Below are 16,921 nucleotides of genomic sequence, written 5' to 3'. Positions count from 1 at the left end.
CAAGCCCCTGACCTCAAGGAACTGACACTCGTGCAGTCAAACTGCCTAAAGTAGCTGGGCATGGTGGCTCACGCCTGTAATCCCAGCACTTTGGGAGGCTAAGGTGGGTGGATCATGATGTCGGGAGATAGAGACCATCCTGGCCAACATGGTGAAATCCAGTATCTACTAATAATACAAAAAATTAGCCGGGCGTGGTGGCAGGCGCCTGTAGTCCCAGCTACTCAGGAGGCTGAGGCAGGAGAATGGTGTGAACCCGGGAGGTGGAGCTTGCAGTGAGCCAAGATCGCACCACTGCACTCCAGCCTGGGTGACAGAGCAAGACTCTGTCTCAAAAAAAAAAAAAAAAAAAAGCAAAAACAGAAAAAAAAACCTGCTTGAAGGAGCAGGGAACTTCCTCCTGCCTTCCACTTGCTCACAGAACAACAGCACATCTTGTTGAAAAGTGATCAGATTCATTTTATTGACTACACAGAAGCAATTCCATTTTCCACTAACAATATAATTTAGGATGAAGAATTCTGACTCAGTGTCTCCACAGGAACCTCTTCCTCAGCTTTCTGGATGTCATTGTTTCTGCATTACACCTTCCTAGACAGGTATTTCTGGAAAAGGATCTGGTAAGAGGATGAATTTGGCTCTAAACAAATGCCCATGGCCCCGGAAGACCTGTCGGGGCCACTGAGTTAGTTTCTCTGGCAAAATTTGATTCCTTCCATCTCGCCACTATAGTAACTGCTTTTGTTATGTTACCAGGAGCCACACAAAGGTTGATACAGCAAGGTGGAGAACCAGCTGTTTGCTTGACTTGGGGCTGGTGACAGGCCAACCTGGAGAGAGACAGCCCAGCTTTGCACAGTTCCCACTGGGGTGGGAGGCTGGAGATGAGGACTGCATTCCACATCAGAGTCATTTTATTTCTGGATATTCACAGACAGCTAGAAGTCAGAAAAATAAGCCAAAGGGGGAAGCCCCTGGCAGACCCGCTCCACTGGCTTCCTCTCCGGAGTCACTGTTCCGAAGTGACAGGTGGAAGCTCTTTCAGTTCCTCCTTTTCCGGGTGCACTTCAGACACCTTATTCATCTTGGTGAAAATCTGGTTGATCTCTATGAACGTCTTGGCCTTGGTCTCAGGGACAATCAAGAAGATGTAGATGGTGGTGAGGAGGCAGATCACAGCGAAGACAATGAAGCTGTACGGGCCAAGGCCCTCCTGCAGGAAGAGGGGCAGGTGACAAGTGTGGGACTCGGTTCGCCCACAAGCTCGCACCCTACTGCATGGGGATCTGCTGAGTGTGGGCCCCGGGCCCCATTCACCTGAATGAATGGGAAGATCAAGCCCACGGCGAAGTTGGAGAGCCAGTGCACGCTGCCCCCCACCATGAAGGCGGATGGCCGAGAGGACTGCAGGAAGATCTCAGTGATGAGCAGCGCGGGTATGGGACCTGTAGGGGAAGGAGAGCAGCCTCCCTGAAGGCAGAGTGGGCCCGAGTATCCCAGGCCTGGCCATGCAGACCCATCAGGTAGCTGGCCCCGGGGCAGCAGCGTCTCTAGGACTCTTGGCCATGTGGGGCAGCACGTAGGTAAATGGCAGTGTACACGGACGGCAGGCCAGCAACCACCCGTGAGGCCTACTCTGCTGCCTGCACAGTCTGTGTGTTCCTACCCACACCACCATTTTACCATTTCACTTTCATTATGTGCCACCCACCCCCTTGCAGTGGGCAGGGGAAGAGATGCCATTTCCGGGCTGCACTGGCCAGACCTGGTGTCTCTAAGGAGCTCCAGCCAGGAGCTTCTGGGACCGGAGGGGGTTGTGACACCCTGAGGCCAGCTTTGGGTACGTACTGGGCCCAAGGGCGTGTCCTATGACGTAGGCGATAACACAGACGATGCTGACGTATGGCATCCAGGACACCGTGTCCTGTGGAGAGAAAGCAGTTGGTTCACCTGGAGCAGATAAGCTAGGACGGGACCCCAGGGGGCCGCCAACCTGCCCTGGTGGGTGGAGGATGGCACCTGGCTCCTCCCCCAGCAGTGCCACCTCAATGAGCCACTGGGAAATCAGCTGAACGTGGGCTATGAGCTGGCAGGACACGTGGTCCCCAGATGTCTGGCCGGTGGTATTTGCTAAAACAGCTCATTGTGACCCCTTTTCCTTTTAAGGCAGGTGGAGGCGCAGGGTGGGAGGAGCACTGGTCTTCCTGGTACAACTCCGGGCTCCTGGGACCCTGGCCCGTCCTCACCTGTAGTGCCAGAGCCGCAGTGAGCACGCAGCAGGCTGTGAGGCAGATGGAGAAGCCCAGTAGCAGCAGCAGCCTCCGACCCAGGAGCTCCACCACAAACACCTACAGGAGGGTGGCAGGGCTCGGGGGAGGCCCAGCTTCACTCCCGCCAGCCCCCTCCAATGGGGCAGCTATGAGGAGAGCTGGGCGGACCGGGTGCCCACCCGTGTGCTCGCACACTCACACTCACATGTGCAAGACATGCCCTTGGGCAGCCAGCGGGAAGTCGGCTGTGGCTGTGATGCGGGACCCTAGCTGCCCACCCTTGAGACTCAGCTCTAGGACCTCCTAATCCCACAACCCTGAGCCACAGGATTCCTGCCCTCTGGAGGCCAGATGTCTGCATGCAACGGAGACGCTGCCCCCACAGAGCCTGCTCCCATCCCCAGGTGGCCGAGCCTCACTCCGGGTACCCTGGGCTCGGAGCCACCTAGCAGTGGGTGCTGCCCGGTCCAGGCGCCCCTACCTCCCCGTCAGGTGGTGGCCCTGGGCCCGGTACAGCTCGGCAGCCCCAAGTGTGAGGGGCCGGTGCGGGGCCACCTCCCACGCGGAGTTTCCGTAGTAGGGGCTGGGCCTCCACGTTTTGGGGCCACCGGCTGCCTTCTTGGCGGCGCCGAGGCTGGGGCGTGGGGGCCCCAGGGGCCTTGGGTGGAGGCTGCGGGCCACTCCCAGGACACTCACGGCGCAGATGGTCATGACCACGTTCACGGCCCCGGTGCCAGCCGTCACATACTGCACGTGGTCCTCCTGCACGCCGGCGCTCAGGTAGATCTGGTCCGCGTAGTAGTAGATCTGCAAGGCAAGCGCGGGGCTGGGCGGCTGCCCGGAGGAGGCGGCCTCGGCGCCGGGACCCACGCCCGGCGCCCCAGGACCTGCGCCCCGCGCCCCCGGAGTCCTCCCGCAGCCCAGCCCATACAGCGTTGACGCCCGACAGCTGCTGGCCGGCCATGAGGACGATGACAGACAGCAGCTGCCAGCGCAGCGAGCGCATCCGGAACAGCTTCAGCACCGAGATGAAGCCCGCGGCCTTCTCTGCCTCATCCTCCTGCCGGATCTCGGCCACCTCCCTGTCCACGGAGTCCCAGCCGCGCAGCCTCTGTAGGGCTGGGGAGAAGCGGCACCGTCGAACCGGGGCTGGGGGGCAGAGCCTGGAGGCCGCCCCCATCCGAGCCCTCGTTACCTTTCTTGGCGGCCTCTTCGTCTTTCTTCTGAATCAGCAGGTACCTGGGGCTCTCGGGGAAGAAGGGCAGCAGAAGGAGCTGCAACGCCGCGGGGACCCCGGTCAGCCCCAGCAGGATTGGCCAGCCTGGGAAGAAGGCAGCAGCGAGCTGGCACCAGCGGCCTCCCCACCACCCCGAAGGCGCCCTCTGCAGAGCCGGCCCCAGCGCCGTCATCCTGAGTGGGGCGCAGCCTCCAGGAGGGCACAGGCTTCCCAGCCCTAAGAACAGCAATTCCCGACGGTGGACACTCGGGAAACACCTGCGGCAGGGCTCAGCAGGGACGCACCCCTGAGCGCATCAGACGGACCACACCGATGAGGCCGGCAATACCAAGTGCTGGCAAGAACGTCCCCGTGTCCTTCAGACGACAGTCTCGCAGGGGCTGGAGGAGCTGGGCACACCTGGCCTGACCCAGCTGCCCACTCCCAGCTCTATGTCCAGAGAAGCCAGGCCACCAGGATGCCTGAACTGGAGTGGTCAAGGCAGCTCTGATTATAGAAAGGACACCGGAAACAGTGGTAATGTCCTTAACATTCCACGTAGAGGGGACACATGGGCTGGCCGCACTCAGGAGTGGAATTTGGTACTGCAGTGAATGCTGAGCAAGCCTCGGCGTGGACGCATCTCACAGACCATGTGTTGAGGGTTGTAAGGGCCACACACTGTGAGGCCCCCTTACAGAAAATTCGGAAATGGTAATATTAACCCTGCCACTGCCAAAAGCAAAACTAGAGGCAAAGCAAAACAATGAAGCCCAGAGCTACACAAATGCCTAGAGTGCCATGTGTGGTTCTGAGTCCGGCTCTGGAGCTCCCTGAGACAGGAACCCAGCTTATTCACTTCTGGTCCCAGCTCCTGATGAGAATGTGGCACCTTGGCATAAGTGTCCCCAACACATGCAGGAGTGAAGGAGAGGCCGGAGCACGTGGTACTTAAACAGGGACCTAGGTCTGTGCCGCTGGGCTTGCATCCTCATAAGACCTTGGACCAGTTTTCCAATCTCTCTGTGCCTGTGATGCACCTGTACAGTGACTATGATACTGGTACAGGCCTCATAGGGCTGTTCTGAGGAATACATGAGTTACTAAAAGAGACTTGGCACTTGGCCCACGAGAAGCACTTTCTACAGACAGTGTCTAAGCAGCACAGAGCTTGATGATCCACTTGACTGACTTGCAGGCAGTGTGTGGAACCCTGGCAGGAACTGGCTTGTGTTTTGACTGATGGGATGACTGATGATAGTTTAAAGGGAAAGTCATGCAAAAACAACCCTGGTTACAGGTGTCTGCACCTGCCACAGGCCAGGCCCCGGGCTGTCTTGGGGAGGGCGGAGGTAGGGTCTGGGATGTCCTCACAACCTCCCCCACAGGGCCAGGCCACCCTGACTCCTGCTACTTGTCTTTCTGGTCTGCAAAATGGGATAATCACCGAGCTCCAGGCAGCAGCGTTGCTGGGAGGGTCCTATGAACTGATGCTGGGGCCGCCCCAAGCACAGAGCCTGGCACACTGGTGGCTGTCATTGCTATGCCACAGGCCTCCATATGGACAGCCGCTGAGCAGGCAGAGAAGCCAATTACTCAAAGCCACCTCATCCATCTCCTAAGAGGGACTAGATAGTAAACACCGGCCAGTCCATCATTGCCCCTTTGTCCAGGGCCTGCTGTGTGGACTCAGGACAGCATGGGCCCCCCAAGGACATCCAGCCTGTTAGAAGAGACCAGTCTGCAGAAAGTCCTGTCCTGTGGTGGTAGCTTTGGAACACAAGGAGGGGGCCAAGGGTGGTGGTGAAGGGGTGGGGGTGGTCCCGAGATGTCCTGAACTCACCATCTACGTTTGCAAGGAGATTCCGAAGACCAAAGATCTGGGCCACAAGGATGCCAACAGTGATGAAGAGCTGGGGCACCACCCCGAGAGCCCCCCGCAGGTTTTTAGGGGCCAGCTCCCCTAAGTACATGGGGACCACGTTGGAAGATAAACCTGGGAAGAGGTGAAATAGAAACACCATCAGGAAAAATTAGTCTGGCAGGGACAAGCTGTCTTCAAGTATATTATTCTTAGCAATAACATTATTTGGGAACTCTCTCAAAACTGCAAAGGAGAAAGCAAACACCTCTTTTCTCAGCCCTCTTTTCTCAGTACTTTAAGGAAAGACAAACAGATCAAAGGAGCTCATGCACAGGGGCCTTTGCTTTGGCCCGTATCATCTGCGGACACTGGCCAACTGGATTTATGGCCTTCCCTGCTCCCTGGCCTGAGTCTAGACCAGCTCACATTTCTGCTTTTTGAGGAGGATCTGTTTAGTAAAAGGCAAGGCAGCTGGGTGTGATGGCTCATGCCTGTAATTTCAGCACTTGGGGAGGCTAAGTGGGGAGGATAGATTACTTGGGGCCAGGAGTTTGAGACCAGCCTGGGCAACATAGTGGAACCCTGTTTCCACTAAAAATACATATATATGTGTGTGTGTGCACGTAATATATATATATAGCCTGTGTGTATTTACATATGGCGTGTGTGTGTATGTGTGTATGGCCTCTGTGTGTGTGTGTATAGATATACATATATATGTGGCCTGTGTGTGTGTATGGTCTGTGTGTGTGTGTGTTTATGGATATGGCCTGGTGTGTATGTGTGTGTGTATATGGCCTCTGTGTGTGTGTGTATGTGTGTGTGTATATATATGGCCTGGGTGTGTGTGTATGTGTATGTGTGTATGGCCAAGGACCCCTGGCCCCCAGCTTTACCTAATAGGAACAGTAAATAAACCAATGCAGAGATACTTTCATACACCTTTAAGAACAAGTTATAGGTCTTACTAAGCATTAAAAATGTCAATACCTATTATAGAATATCTGCATTTCTGGGATTTCTGTAATGCCTGGACTACTTTCAAATCCCCAGTATTTAAACTTATAAATTTTCCCATCGTACTGGAATCTGGTGGAGGGAAAACTTACTCTATTTTAAAGAATGAGGTGTTGCCTGATGTTAATTAAAAAACATAGGCAGAATTTAATTTTACAGTTTCCAAAGTATTTTCACATATATTGTCCTATTTAATTATCCTAAAAGCACATCCAGAGGCTGGGGATGGAGAGGAAGTTTCACGAGTCCAAGTATCAGGTACCAAATCCTGAGTCAAACAGAGGCTCAGGGACATGGGTCTCTGAAGGGAGACTCTCAGGAACAGAGTTTGGAGTGAGCAGAGGTTGGAGCTGCTGTTGATGGCAGGGTATTTGATAGCACTGAGATAGGAGGGTACCTGAGGCCATGTTTTCCAACTTGGCAATTCTACCCACAGACGTCTCTGCTTAGTATTTCAAAAGAGACATCACAGTTCATTAATACCGATTCTTCCTCATTTTCAGAGCAAAGAGGGGCTGTCGTTAAAGCAGCTCTTAGCATGTCTAGGTGGGAAGAGGGAGTAACACCTCAAAGGCCCAGGGCAAAGGGCCGCAGAGGAAGGGAAGGCCTCCTGGGAGCTGAAGTGGGAGGCTGTGTCCTCACCATTTAACAAGAGCCAATTAGCAGCAAGAGAATCTTGGTGAAGGACATAAATGAAGGGTGAAACCTCAGGAGGTTTGTGAAGAGATGGGGTTACCTGTATGTTGGTGGGAAGCAATCTCTATTTTTGTCTTTAAAGTGACTCCACTAGGACCTTCGAGCCAGCCAGTTCTGATACTAGAGTCAGAGCAAAGTGGCTTTTTTTTTTTTTTTTTTTTTTTTTTTTTTTTTTTTTTTTTTTGGAGATGGAGTTTCGCTTTTGTCTGTAGTCCTAGCTACTCAGGAGGCTGAGGCATAAGAATTGCTTGAACTTAGCAGGTGGAGCTTGCAGTGAGCTGAGATCGCGCCACTGCACTCTCCAGCCTGGGCAATTAAGCAAGAGTCCATCTTAAACAAACAAACAAACAAACAAAAAGTATAAATTCCTCTGAGCCAATGAATACCTTCAGTCTTCCTGCCAAGAAGTTAATTAATAACAAATCAGTGAGCTGTGAGCATGTTCCAGTCAAAGTCATACTCGTCTTGGCACCCCCCTTGTCAAGGTAGTTGTTACTTCATTTTAGAGTGAGCAATGTGGTTCTTGTTCATATGAGTGGTTTTATTTTTGTGTTGGTTTGTTTTGTTTTTAAGACAGTCTTACGCTGTCTCCCAGGCTAGAGTACAGTGGCGCGATCTCAGCTCACTGCAACCTCCCCATCCCGGGTTCAAGCTATTCTCGTGCCTCAGCCTCTCTAGTAGCTGGAATTACAGACCTACTCCACCATGCCCTGCTAATTTTTGTATTTTTAGTAGAGACCGAGTTTCACCATGTTGGCCAGGCTGGTCTCACACTCCTGACCTCGAATGACCCACCTGCCTCAGCCTCCTGAAGTGCTGGTATTACAGGCATGAGCCACTGCACCTGGCCATATGGGTGGTTTTAAAATGAGTGTCTAAGCAGCACATAACTTGATGATCCACTTTGCTGACTTGCTGGAGGTATGTGAACAACTGATGAGAAATGAATTATGCACCCAATGGCCACTGTTCTCCAACTGTGATCTGAGGACCCGGGGATCCCAAGACCTTTTAAGGGTATCTGTGAGATCAAAATTATTTTCAAATAATTCTGAGATGATATTTGCTCTTCATTCTCTTTCTCTCATGAGCATATGGGAGTTTTCCAGAAACTTCCTGCCAGGCCACATCACAACCGACCTGACCCAGAGTATGTCTGAGAATTCAGCTGTCTTCTATTAAACCAGACATTAAAGAGATTTGCAAAAATGTCAAACAAGGCCACTCTTCATGTAACAGGCTTATTTTAAGAAAATGAATTAATATGTTTCTTGGTTGCCATTTCTAATACAGTAAACATTGATCAATGTAACCCACATGAGCAAAAGCTCTTTGGAGCGCTCAATAATTTTAAGTGTGCAAAGGGGTCTGAGACCAAAAACTTGGATAACTACTGACTTCTGAGTAAAGGCTGGGATTTTTAACTGATTTGTTGTCTATTGGAGCCTAATATTTCTCTGCTGGAAACAATTCTGTATTGTTAATGGTCAATAGAAAAGTGAGTGGACCTGCTCACTGCTGGCAACTTTTAGGAATCATCTGTTTTTCAAAATGTTGAGCCCACTGCAGAAAAACCCCACAGGTCAGGGCAAGATGGCAGAGACCAGCCGGGCATGGTGGCTCACGCCTGTCATCCCAGCACTTTGGGAGGCCAAGGTGGGTGGATCACCTGAGGACAGGAGTTTGATACCAACTTGGCCAACATAGTGAAACCCCATCTCTACCAAAAATCAGCTGGGTGTGGTGGCAGGCGCCTGTAATCCCAGCTACTCGGGAGGCTGAGGTAGGAGAATCGCTTGAACTCGAGAGGCGGAGGTTGCAGCGAGCTAAGATCACGCCACTGCACTCCAGCCTGGGCGACAAGAGGGAAACTCTGTCTCAAAAAAAAAAAAAAAAAAAAAAAAAGATGGCAGAGACCCAGCCAGGTGCTCTCAGGGAAAGCCGAGCACGAAGGGAAGTTTGCCGTGGGGCTCACCATCCTCCCTTTGGTATGACTTAGTCTCTGTTTGGGAAATGTCTTCTCATCTTTTTTTCATGTCTCTGTTATTGCCAATTAATCCCAGCTGAGGGGTTTGTGGACAGCCAGCCAAACTATCCATTTGTCTCTATCCCTGCATTTGGAAGGAACAAATGAGAGTTCCTTGGCAATGTCGGGACAGTGACTGGAGGGAGGCAGTGAGGCACCTAGGAGGGGCTCCCTCAAAGGACCCACCCTCTACCTGTAGGACCCTGAGAGTTTCCACCCTAGATGCCTCTCCCCACCTGACCCTGAGAAATATTGCCTACTAATGATGCCAACTCAGGGAACGCCACTGGCATGGCTGTACCCTCATCTCTCTTCAGTGTGAAGCAGTTACGGGAGAGTTTTCTAAAATCACCACTGTGCAGCCTGGCAGCCTAGGCTTGGAAGCAACAGAGTGGGATTAGGAAAAACCACCCCCCAGGTTGTTAGATGAGAGGACTCAGCGAGTCAGCACCCGCTCAGCAGGTGGGCATTTCAGGAAGAACACTCGGGATGCCCTTGGCAAACTTTAAATTGCCTTATAAAACTTAAAATGTGGCATTGTTAGCACCTTTCTGGTAGTGGAATTCATATATTAGATTGTTTCTCAAGCTTTTTTGGCTCTCACCCACAGTAAAAAATATAGAAATACATTTTTCACTGCAACCTGATTCTCGTGTGTGTGTGTGTGTGTGTGTGTGTGTGTGTGTCCGAAACAGAAGTGGGCAATACTTATCTTTACTACACATAACACAGTCTCTTCCATTTCATTTATTGGTTTATATATATATTTATTTATCTTTGAGACAGGGAATGTGGTTTGGCTCTGTGTCCTCACCCAAATCTCATCTCGAATTGTAATCCCCATGTGTCAAGGGAAGGACCTGATGGGAGGTGACTGGATCATGAGGGCAAGTTCTCCTGTGTTGTTCTTGTGATACTGAGTTTTCACAAGATGGGATGGTTTTATAAGGCAGTTTCCCTTCTCTCCCTCTCTCTCTCAGCTGCTGTCATGTAAGACAGGTCTGCTTCCCCTTCCATCATGATTGTAAGTTTCCTGAGGCCTCCCCAGCCATAGGGAACTGTAAGTCAATTCGACTTCTTTTCTTTGTAAATTACCCAGTCTTGGGGAGTATTCTTTACAGCAGTGTGAAAACAGACTAACACACAGGGTCTCACTGTGTTGCCCAGGCTGGTCTCAAGTGATCCTCCCGCCTCAGCTTCTAGAGTAGCTGGATTGCAGGTGTGAGCCATTGTATCCAGCTATTCTATTTTTAAAAAGAAAATGCTGCTTACTAAACAGGTATCACCACCCACTAACTGGTCGTGACCTGCAGTTTAGAAAATATCAAGATAAAGGATTGGATTGGAAGGACCTTTCCCAGGTTAAGATTCTGCATTTCAGTCTTTCAAAGACGTTTCTTTGTAGGAAGCATCACAGTAAAGCTCTAAACCTGAGAACCAGGTAGGGCTCAAGCATCTATTTCACAGTAGAGGCATAGGAACAGCTTTCTATACATTTCAGAGAGCACAGATTGGTTCTATTCCCTGGGAACCTGTTGTCCTCCTCCTCGATGGCCCTCACAGAATGGCAATATAGCATAGTATTGTTTACCTGCACATATTCCCACCAAAAGTCTGGAAATAATGATAAGCTCAAATGACTTGGCGACTTTGCTGCATCCCATTAAGATCGCAGGCACGATAGAAAATATGTTGTTGAACAGCAAGGCCCCTTTTCTGCAGAGGACAAAATATCAGTTAGTTTGGCTTAAGTATTCACTCATTCATTCAGGAAATGTTTCTGGAGTGTCTCCTCTGCATAGGCTCCAGCAGTTACAGCAGTGGCTTTACTGCTGTGCGTTTAGCTCTCTGGGACCTGAGACTGATACAGGTCAAGTGCATGGCCTGGTGTGGGAATACTCTCTGTGTGGGGAGCAAATGGAAATGACCATAGTCCAGAGGGCATCAGTGGTGAAAATGGAGGGAAAGGGCTCTGTATTAAGATATAGTAAAAGGTTTTTGAAATCATTAGCTAATTTATAATTTTGGTGTAATCTTGAAAGCCAACCCCAAAATTGTCCTGGATAAGGACGTTAGAGGAAAAGAAAAGTATAGATCCATCTCACTTATGTCAACATAGATGCCACAATCCTAAATGAAATCTTAGTAGATTAAATTCAACAGCATATACAAAAATATTTCAATGTCTTTCACCATAGTAAAGATTATATTGGGGCCAGGCACAGTGGCTCACGCCTGTAATCCCAGCACTTTGGGAGGCCGAGGTGGGCAGATCACTTGAGGTCAAGAGTTCGAGATCAGCCTGGCCAACATAGTAAAACCCCGTCTTTACTAAAAATACAAAAACTAGCTGGGCGTGGTGGCAGGTGCCTGTAATCCCAGCTACTCTGGAGGCTGAGGCACAAGAATTGCTTGAACCCAGGAAGTGGAGGTTGCAGTGAGCTGAGATCGTGCCACTGCACTCCAGCCTGGGTGACAGGGTGAGACTCTATCTCAAAAAATAAATAATGAATAAATAAATAAACATTATATTGGAAGAAAACATTGGATTATCTCAATAGAAGCAGCAAAAGAAGTCAATAAAATTTAACACCATTGGCCGGGCGCAGTGGCTCAAGTCTGTAATCCCACCACTTTGGGAGGCCGAGACGGGCGGATCACGAGGTCAGGAGCTCGAGACCATCCTGGCTAACACGGTGAAACCCTGTCTCTACTAAAAAATTCATAAAGCTAGCTGGGCGAGGTGGCGGGTGCCTGTAGTCCCAGCTACTTGGAAGGCTGAGGCAGGAGAACCCAGGAGAACCCAGGAGGCTGAGGCAGGAGAACCCAGGAGAACCCAGGAGGCGGAGCTTGCAGTCAGCTGAGATCCGGCCACTGCACTCCATCCCGGGCGACAGAGCGAGACTCCGTCTCAAAAAAAAAAAAAAAAAAAAAAAAAATTTAACACCATTATGATTTTTAACTTTTTGTTTATTTAAAAGTTGGCCTAAGTTTCTTTCTTCCTTGCTTTTTTTTTTGAGACAGTCTCGCTCTGTCACCCAGGCTGGAGTGCAGTGATCGCAGCTCACTGTAACCTCAGTCTGCCATGTCTAAGTGATTCTTGTGCCTCAGCTTTCCAAGTAGCTAGGATTACAGGCACGTGCCCCCACACCCAGCTAAGTGTTTGTATTTGTAATAGAGATGGAGTTTCCCCATGTTGGCCAGGCTGGTCTCGAACTCCTGGCCTCAAATGATCTGCCTGCGTCAGTCTCCCAAAGTGCTGAGATTATAGGCATGAGCCACCGCGCCAAGCCATTTTTTTTTTAAACCAGCCTTAACAAACTATACATAGAGGACCTTCTTTAAGCTGATAAAGGAAATCCACCTTAAACCTATATCAAACACCACACTTAATGAAACTTGGAAAGCATTCCCATTTAAGTCAGGAACAAGCCTACCCTGGAGATCCTGACAGAAGCAAAGCAAACTTCTCTGCAGGGGCCTCTCACAATGGAGCCCTCATGATGAGGACCCTCATGATGGACGAAGCCGTGAGCGAGTGGCGCTCCAGCATTCCTAAACACTGAGAAACTCGCCACACGTGAGAGCCGCTTACACTAACAGCACACCTTCAGACAACAGAATCAGACTGTGACTATAAAATGTTTAAAATGATTAGTGTCAAAAATAAGGAATCCAAATGGTACTATATTGGAGAACCGACATTACCTGACTTCAAGGCTTACCATAAAGCTACAGTAATTAAGACAGTGTGGTGCTAGTAAATGAACAGGCAAATGGGCCGGGCGTGGTGGCTCCCGCCTGAAATCCCAGCACTTTGAGAGGCCAAGGCGGGCGGGATCACATGAAGTCAGGAGCTCAAGGCCAGCCTGGTCAGCATGGTGAAACCTCATCATCTCTACTAGAGCCGCGTGCCTCTAATTCCACCTACTCGGGAGGCTGAGGCATGAGAATCGCTTGAACCTGGGAGGCGGAGGTTGCAGTGAGCCGAGATGGCACCACTACACTCCAGCCTGGGTGACACAGCGAGACTCTGTCTAAAGAAAAAAAAAAAAAAAGAATAGACAAATAGATCAATGGAATGGAACAAAGAGTCCAGAAATAGACCCACGTTAAGTCTAGTCAACTGATCCTTGACAAAGAGGCAAAGGGAACACAATGGAGAAAAGACAGTCTTTTCAAAAAAAATGGTGCTGGGCTGGGTGCAGTGCTCATGCCTGTAATCTCAGCACTTTTGGACACTGAGGTAGGAGGATCACTTGTGTACAAGAGTTCCAGACCAGCCTGGGCAACATAGTGAGATGCCATTTCTAGAAAAAATAATAAATTGGCCAGGCACAGTGGCTCACACCTGTAATCCCAGGACTTTGGGAGGCCAAGGTGGGTGGATCCCCTGAGGCCAGGAGTTTGAGACAAGCCTGACCAACAAAACGAAACCCTGCCTCTACTAAAAATACAAAAAAATTTAGCCGGGTATGGTGGCACACACCTCTAATTCCGGTTACTCAGAAGACTGAGGCTAGAGAATTGCTTGAACTCAGGAGGCAGAGTTTGCAGTGAGCTGAGATTATGCCACTTGCACTCCAGCCTGGGTGACACAGCAAGATTCTGTCTCAAAAAAAAAAAAAGAAAGAAAAGAAAAAAATCAAAAATCAGCTGGGCACTACTGGTGGTGCGCTCCTGTAGTCCCAGCTACTGGAGAGGCTGAGGCGGGAGTACTGCTTGAGCTAGGAAGTTTGATGCTGCAGCAAGCTGTGATTGTGTCACTGCACTCAGCCTGGGTGACAGAGTGACACCCTGTCTCAAAAACAAAAAACAACAAATAAAAAGAAAAGAAAATGGTGCTGGAACAACTGGACATCTATATGCAAGAAAATGAATCTAGACATGAACCTTAGAATTTTCCCAAATTTTAATTCACAGTGGTCACAGACCTAAATATAAAACAGAAAACTATAAAACTTCTGAAAGATAGCATAGGAAAAAAAAATCTAGACAGTCTTGGGTTTGGCGATGACTTTTCAGATATAACACCAAAGGCATAATCCATGAACGAAAGATTTGATCCTTAAAATGAAAGACAGAAAGTTAGAAAATAAAAAATCTTTAGCCAATAAAGACAAAAAGGGAAGTTGGGTAATAGTCTTAATACCTGACAAAATATAATTTGAGATAAAAATATCGTAAAACACAGAGGTGTTATATGCATCATAAAGAAGTAGAAGAAATAACAGCAAAGAAGATGTAACTGTCATAAACAGAGACGATTCCAACACAGCCACAAAATACATACAGCATCAACTGGACTGATTAAATGCCAGGGAGGAATAGGTAAACCAACAATTTTAGTCTGAAGTTGCTAACGTGATCCTCTCAAAATAGTAGGTCAATTCACAAAGAACAAGCTAAAGATAGGAACCAGTGGCATTATCAAGGAGGGAGGTGGACATTTTAAGGTAGTACACCCCTCCTGAGCAATTGTCTGTAATTTTATAACAATAATAAGTCACAATAAAGTTTTATTGCAAAAAGAAAGAAAAGAAAGAAAGAGAAAGGAAGGAAGGGAGGGAGGGAGAGAGGAAAAGAAAGGAAGGAAGGAAAGAAAAAGATAAGCTGGTCTTCATTAAAATTAAAACTTCCTGCTCTGTGTAAAACACTGTTAAGAGGAGGAAAAGACAAGCCACAAACTAGGAGAAAATATTTGCAAAAGACATACCTGAAAAGCACTGTTCTCCAAAATATACAAAGAACTCTTAAAACTCAAAAAGAAAACAAACAACCCAATTTAAAAATGGGCCAAAGATCTTAACAGACACCTCACCAAGATACGCAGATGAGAAATAAGCATATGAAAAGGTGCACCACCTGATGTGTTATCAGGGAAATGCAAATTAAACAATAAGGTACCACCTGTCAGAAGAGCAAAAACCCAGAACTCTGACACCACCAAATGCTGGAGCAACAGGAACCCTCATTTGTTGCTGGTGGGAATGCAAAATGATATCTCGCAGGAGAATGGCTTGAACCTGAAAGGCGGAGCTTGCAGTGAGCTGAGATCCGGCTACTGCACTCCAGGTTGGGCGACAGAGCGAGACTCCATCTCAAAATAAATAAATAAATAAATAAATAAAAATAAAAGACAGTTTGGCAGTTTCCTATAAGACTAAACATACGCTTATCTGTACTCATATGATCCAGCAATCACATACTCCTTGGTATTTACCCAAAGGAGTTGAAAACGTATATCTACACAGAAACTTACACGTGCATGGATGTTTACGGCTGCTTTGTTCACAATTGCCAAAAGTTGGAAGCAACCAAGATGTCCTCTGGTAGTGAACGGATAAAGTGTGCTACAACCAGACAATGAAATATTCAAGCCATGAAAAGACATGAAGAAGCCTTAAGTACGTATTAGTAAAAGAGGCCAATCTGGGCCAGGCGTGGTGCCTCACGCCTGTAATCCCAGCACCTTGGGAGGCCGAGGTGGGTGGATCACGAGGTCAAGAGATCGAGACCATCCTGGTCAACATGGTGAAACCCCATCTCTACTAAAAATGCAAAAATTAGCTGGATGTGGTGGCGTGCACCTGTACTCCCAGCCTCGGGAGGCTGAGGCAAGAGAATTGCTTGAACATGGGAGGTGGAGGCTGCAGTGAGCTGAGATCGTGCCACTGCACTCCAGCCTAGTGACAGAGTGAGGCATCATCTCGAAAAAAAAAAGAAAAAAAAAAGGCCAATCTGAAAAGCCTATCAGAGTGCAAGAAGGAGGGAGGGAGGGAGGGAGGGAAGGAGAGGGAGAGGGAGAGGGAGAGGGAGAGAGAGAGAGAGAGAGAAAGAGGAAGGAAGGAAGGAAGGAAGGAAGGAAGGAAGGAAGGAAGGAAGGAAGGAAGGAAGTCCTACATACTCTATGATTCCAACTATATGGCATTCTGGGAAAGGCAAACTATGGAGATAGTAAAAGCATCAGTGGTTGCCAGGAGTTAGAGAGGAGGGAAGGATGACTAGGCAGAGCATAGAGGAGTCTTAGGGCAGTGAAACTACTCTATATGATACTATAATGGTGGACACAAGTCATTACCCATAGAATGTACAACATCAATAGTAAACCCTAATGTAAACCCTAATGTACACTATGAACCTTGGGTGATGATATATGTCAATGCAGGTTTCACCATTTGTAACAAATACACAAATACACCGCTCTGGTGAGAGATGTTGATAAAGGGGGAGACTATGCATGTATTGGAGGAGAGGGTATATGGGAAGTCTCCGTAGCCTCTTCTCAATTCCGTGAGCCTAAAACTGCTCTTTAAAAATAAAGTCTACTTTCAATGGCAGGATATGGTGGCTCATGCCAGTAATCTCAGCACTTTCAGAGGCCAAGGTGGGAGGATAGCTTGAGGCCAGGAGTTCAAGACCATACTGAGCAACATAGCAAGACCCCATCCTTGTAGTCTCAGCTACTAGAGAGGAGGATCACTTGAGCACAGCAGGTGGAGTCTGCAGTGAGCCATAATCGGGCCCCTGCGCTCCAGCCTGGGCGACAGAGTAAGACCCTATTTCTATATATATATATTTTGAGATAGGGTCTTACTCTGTCTATATTTTATATATATTTATATATTAAAATATATATTAAAAATACATATGTAATTTTTTTTAGGCAGGGCGCAGTGTCTTATGCTTATATTCCCAGCACTTTGGGAGGCCAAGGCAGGCAGATCACTTGAGGTCAGGAGTTCAAGACCAGCCTGGCCAACATGGTGAAACCTCACCTCTACTAAAAATACAAAAATTGGCTGAACATGGTGGTGGGTGCCTGTAATCCC

General features: G+C 48.7%; 1 protein-coding gene across 7 annotated transcripts in view; it reads right to left on the bottom strand.

Annotated features, from left to right (window-relative positions):
- Positions 1-435: 435 nt before the first annotated feature.
- The window catches only part of LOC105479122 (solute carrier family 2 member 5), a 62,527-nt gene continuing 46,041 nt past the window's right edge, over positions 436-16,921 (bottom strand). For all 7 annotated transcript variants that reach the window (XM_011736943.3, XM_011736949.3, XM_011736956.3 and 4 more), the window contains 9 exons: positions 10,681-10,805; positions 5,330-5,482; positions 3,466-3,591; positions 3,202-3,389; positions 2,967-3,077; positions 2,247-2,348; positions 1,849-1,924; positions 1,318-1,445; positions 436-1,213 (listed from right to left, as the gene is read on the bottom strand). In XM_011736943.3, the coding sequence (XP_011735245.2) occupies positions 1,010-1,213; positions 1,318-1,445; positions 1,849-1,924; positions 2,247-2,348; positions 2,967-3,077; positions 3,202-3,389; positions 3,466-3,591; positions 5,330-5,482; positions 10,681-10,805 (1,213 nt within the window). In that variant the 3' untranslated portion in view covers positions 436-1,009. The remainder of the gene's footprint in view (positions 1,214-1,317; positions 1,446-1,848; positions 1,925-2,246; positions 2,349-2,966; positions 3,078-3,201; positions 3,390-3,465; positions 3,592-5,329; positions 5,483-10,680; positions 10,806-16,921) is intronic.

This window comes from Macaca nemestrina, chromosome 1, assembly GCF_043159975.1.
Source record: "Macaca nemestrina isolate mMacNem1 chromosome 1, mMacNem.hap1, whole genome shotgun sequence".
Taxonomy (NCBI): domain Eukaryota; kingdom Metazoa; phylum Chordata; class Mammalia; order Primates; family Cercopithecidae; genus Macaca; species Macaca nemestrina.
Note: the sequence above shows the minus strand (reverse complement) of the source record. Positions and strands in the feature narration are given on the sequence as shown.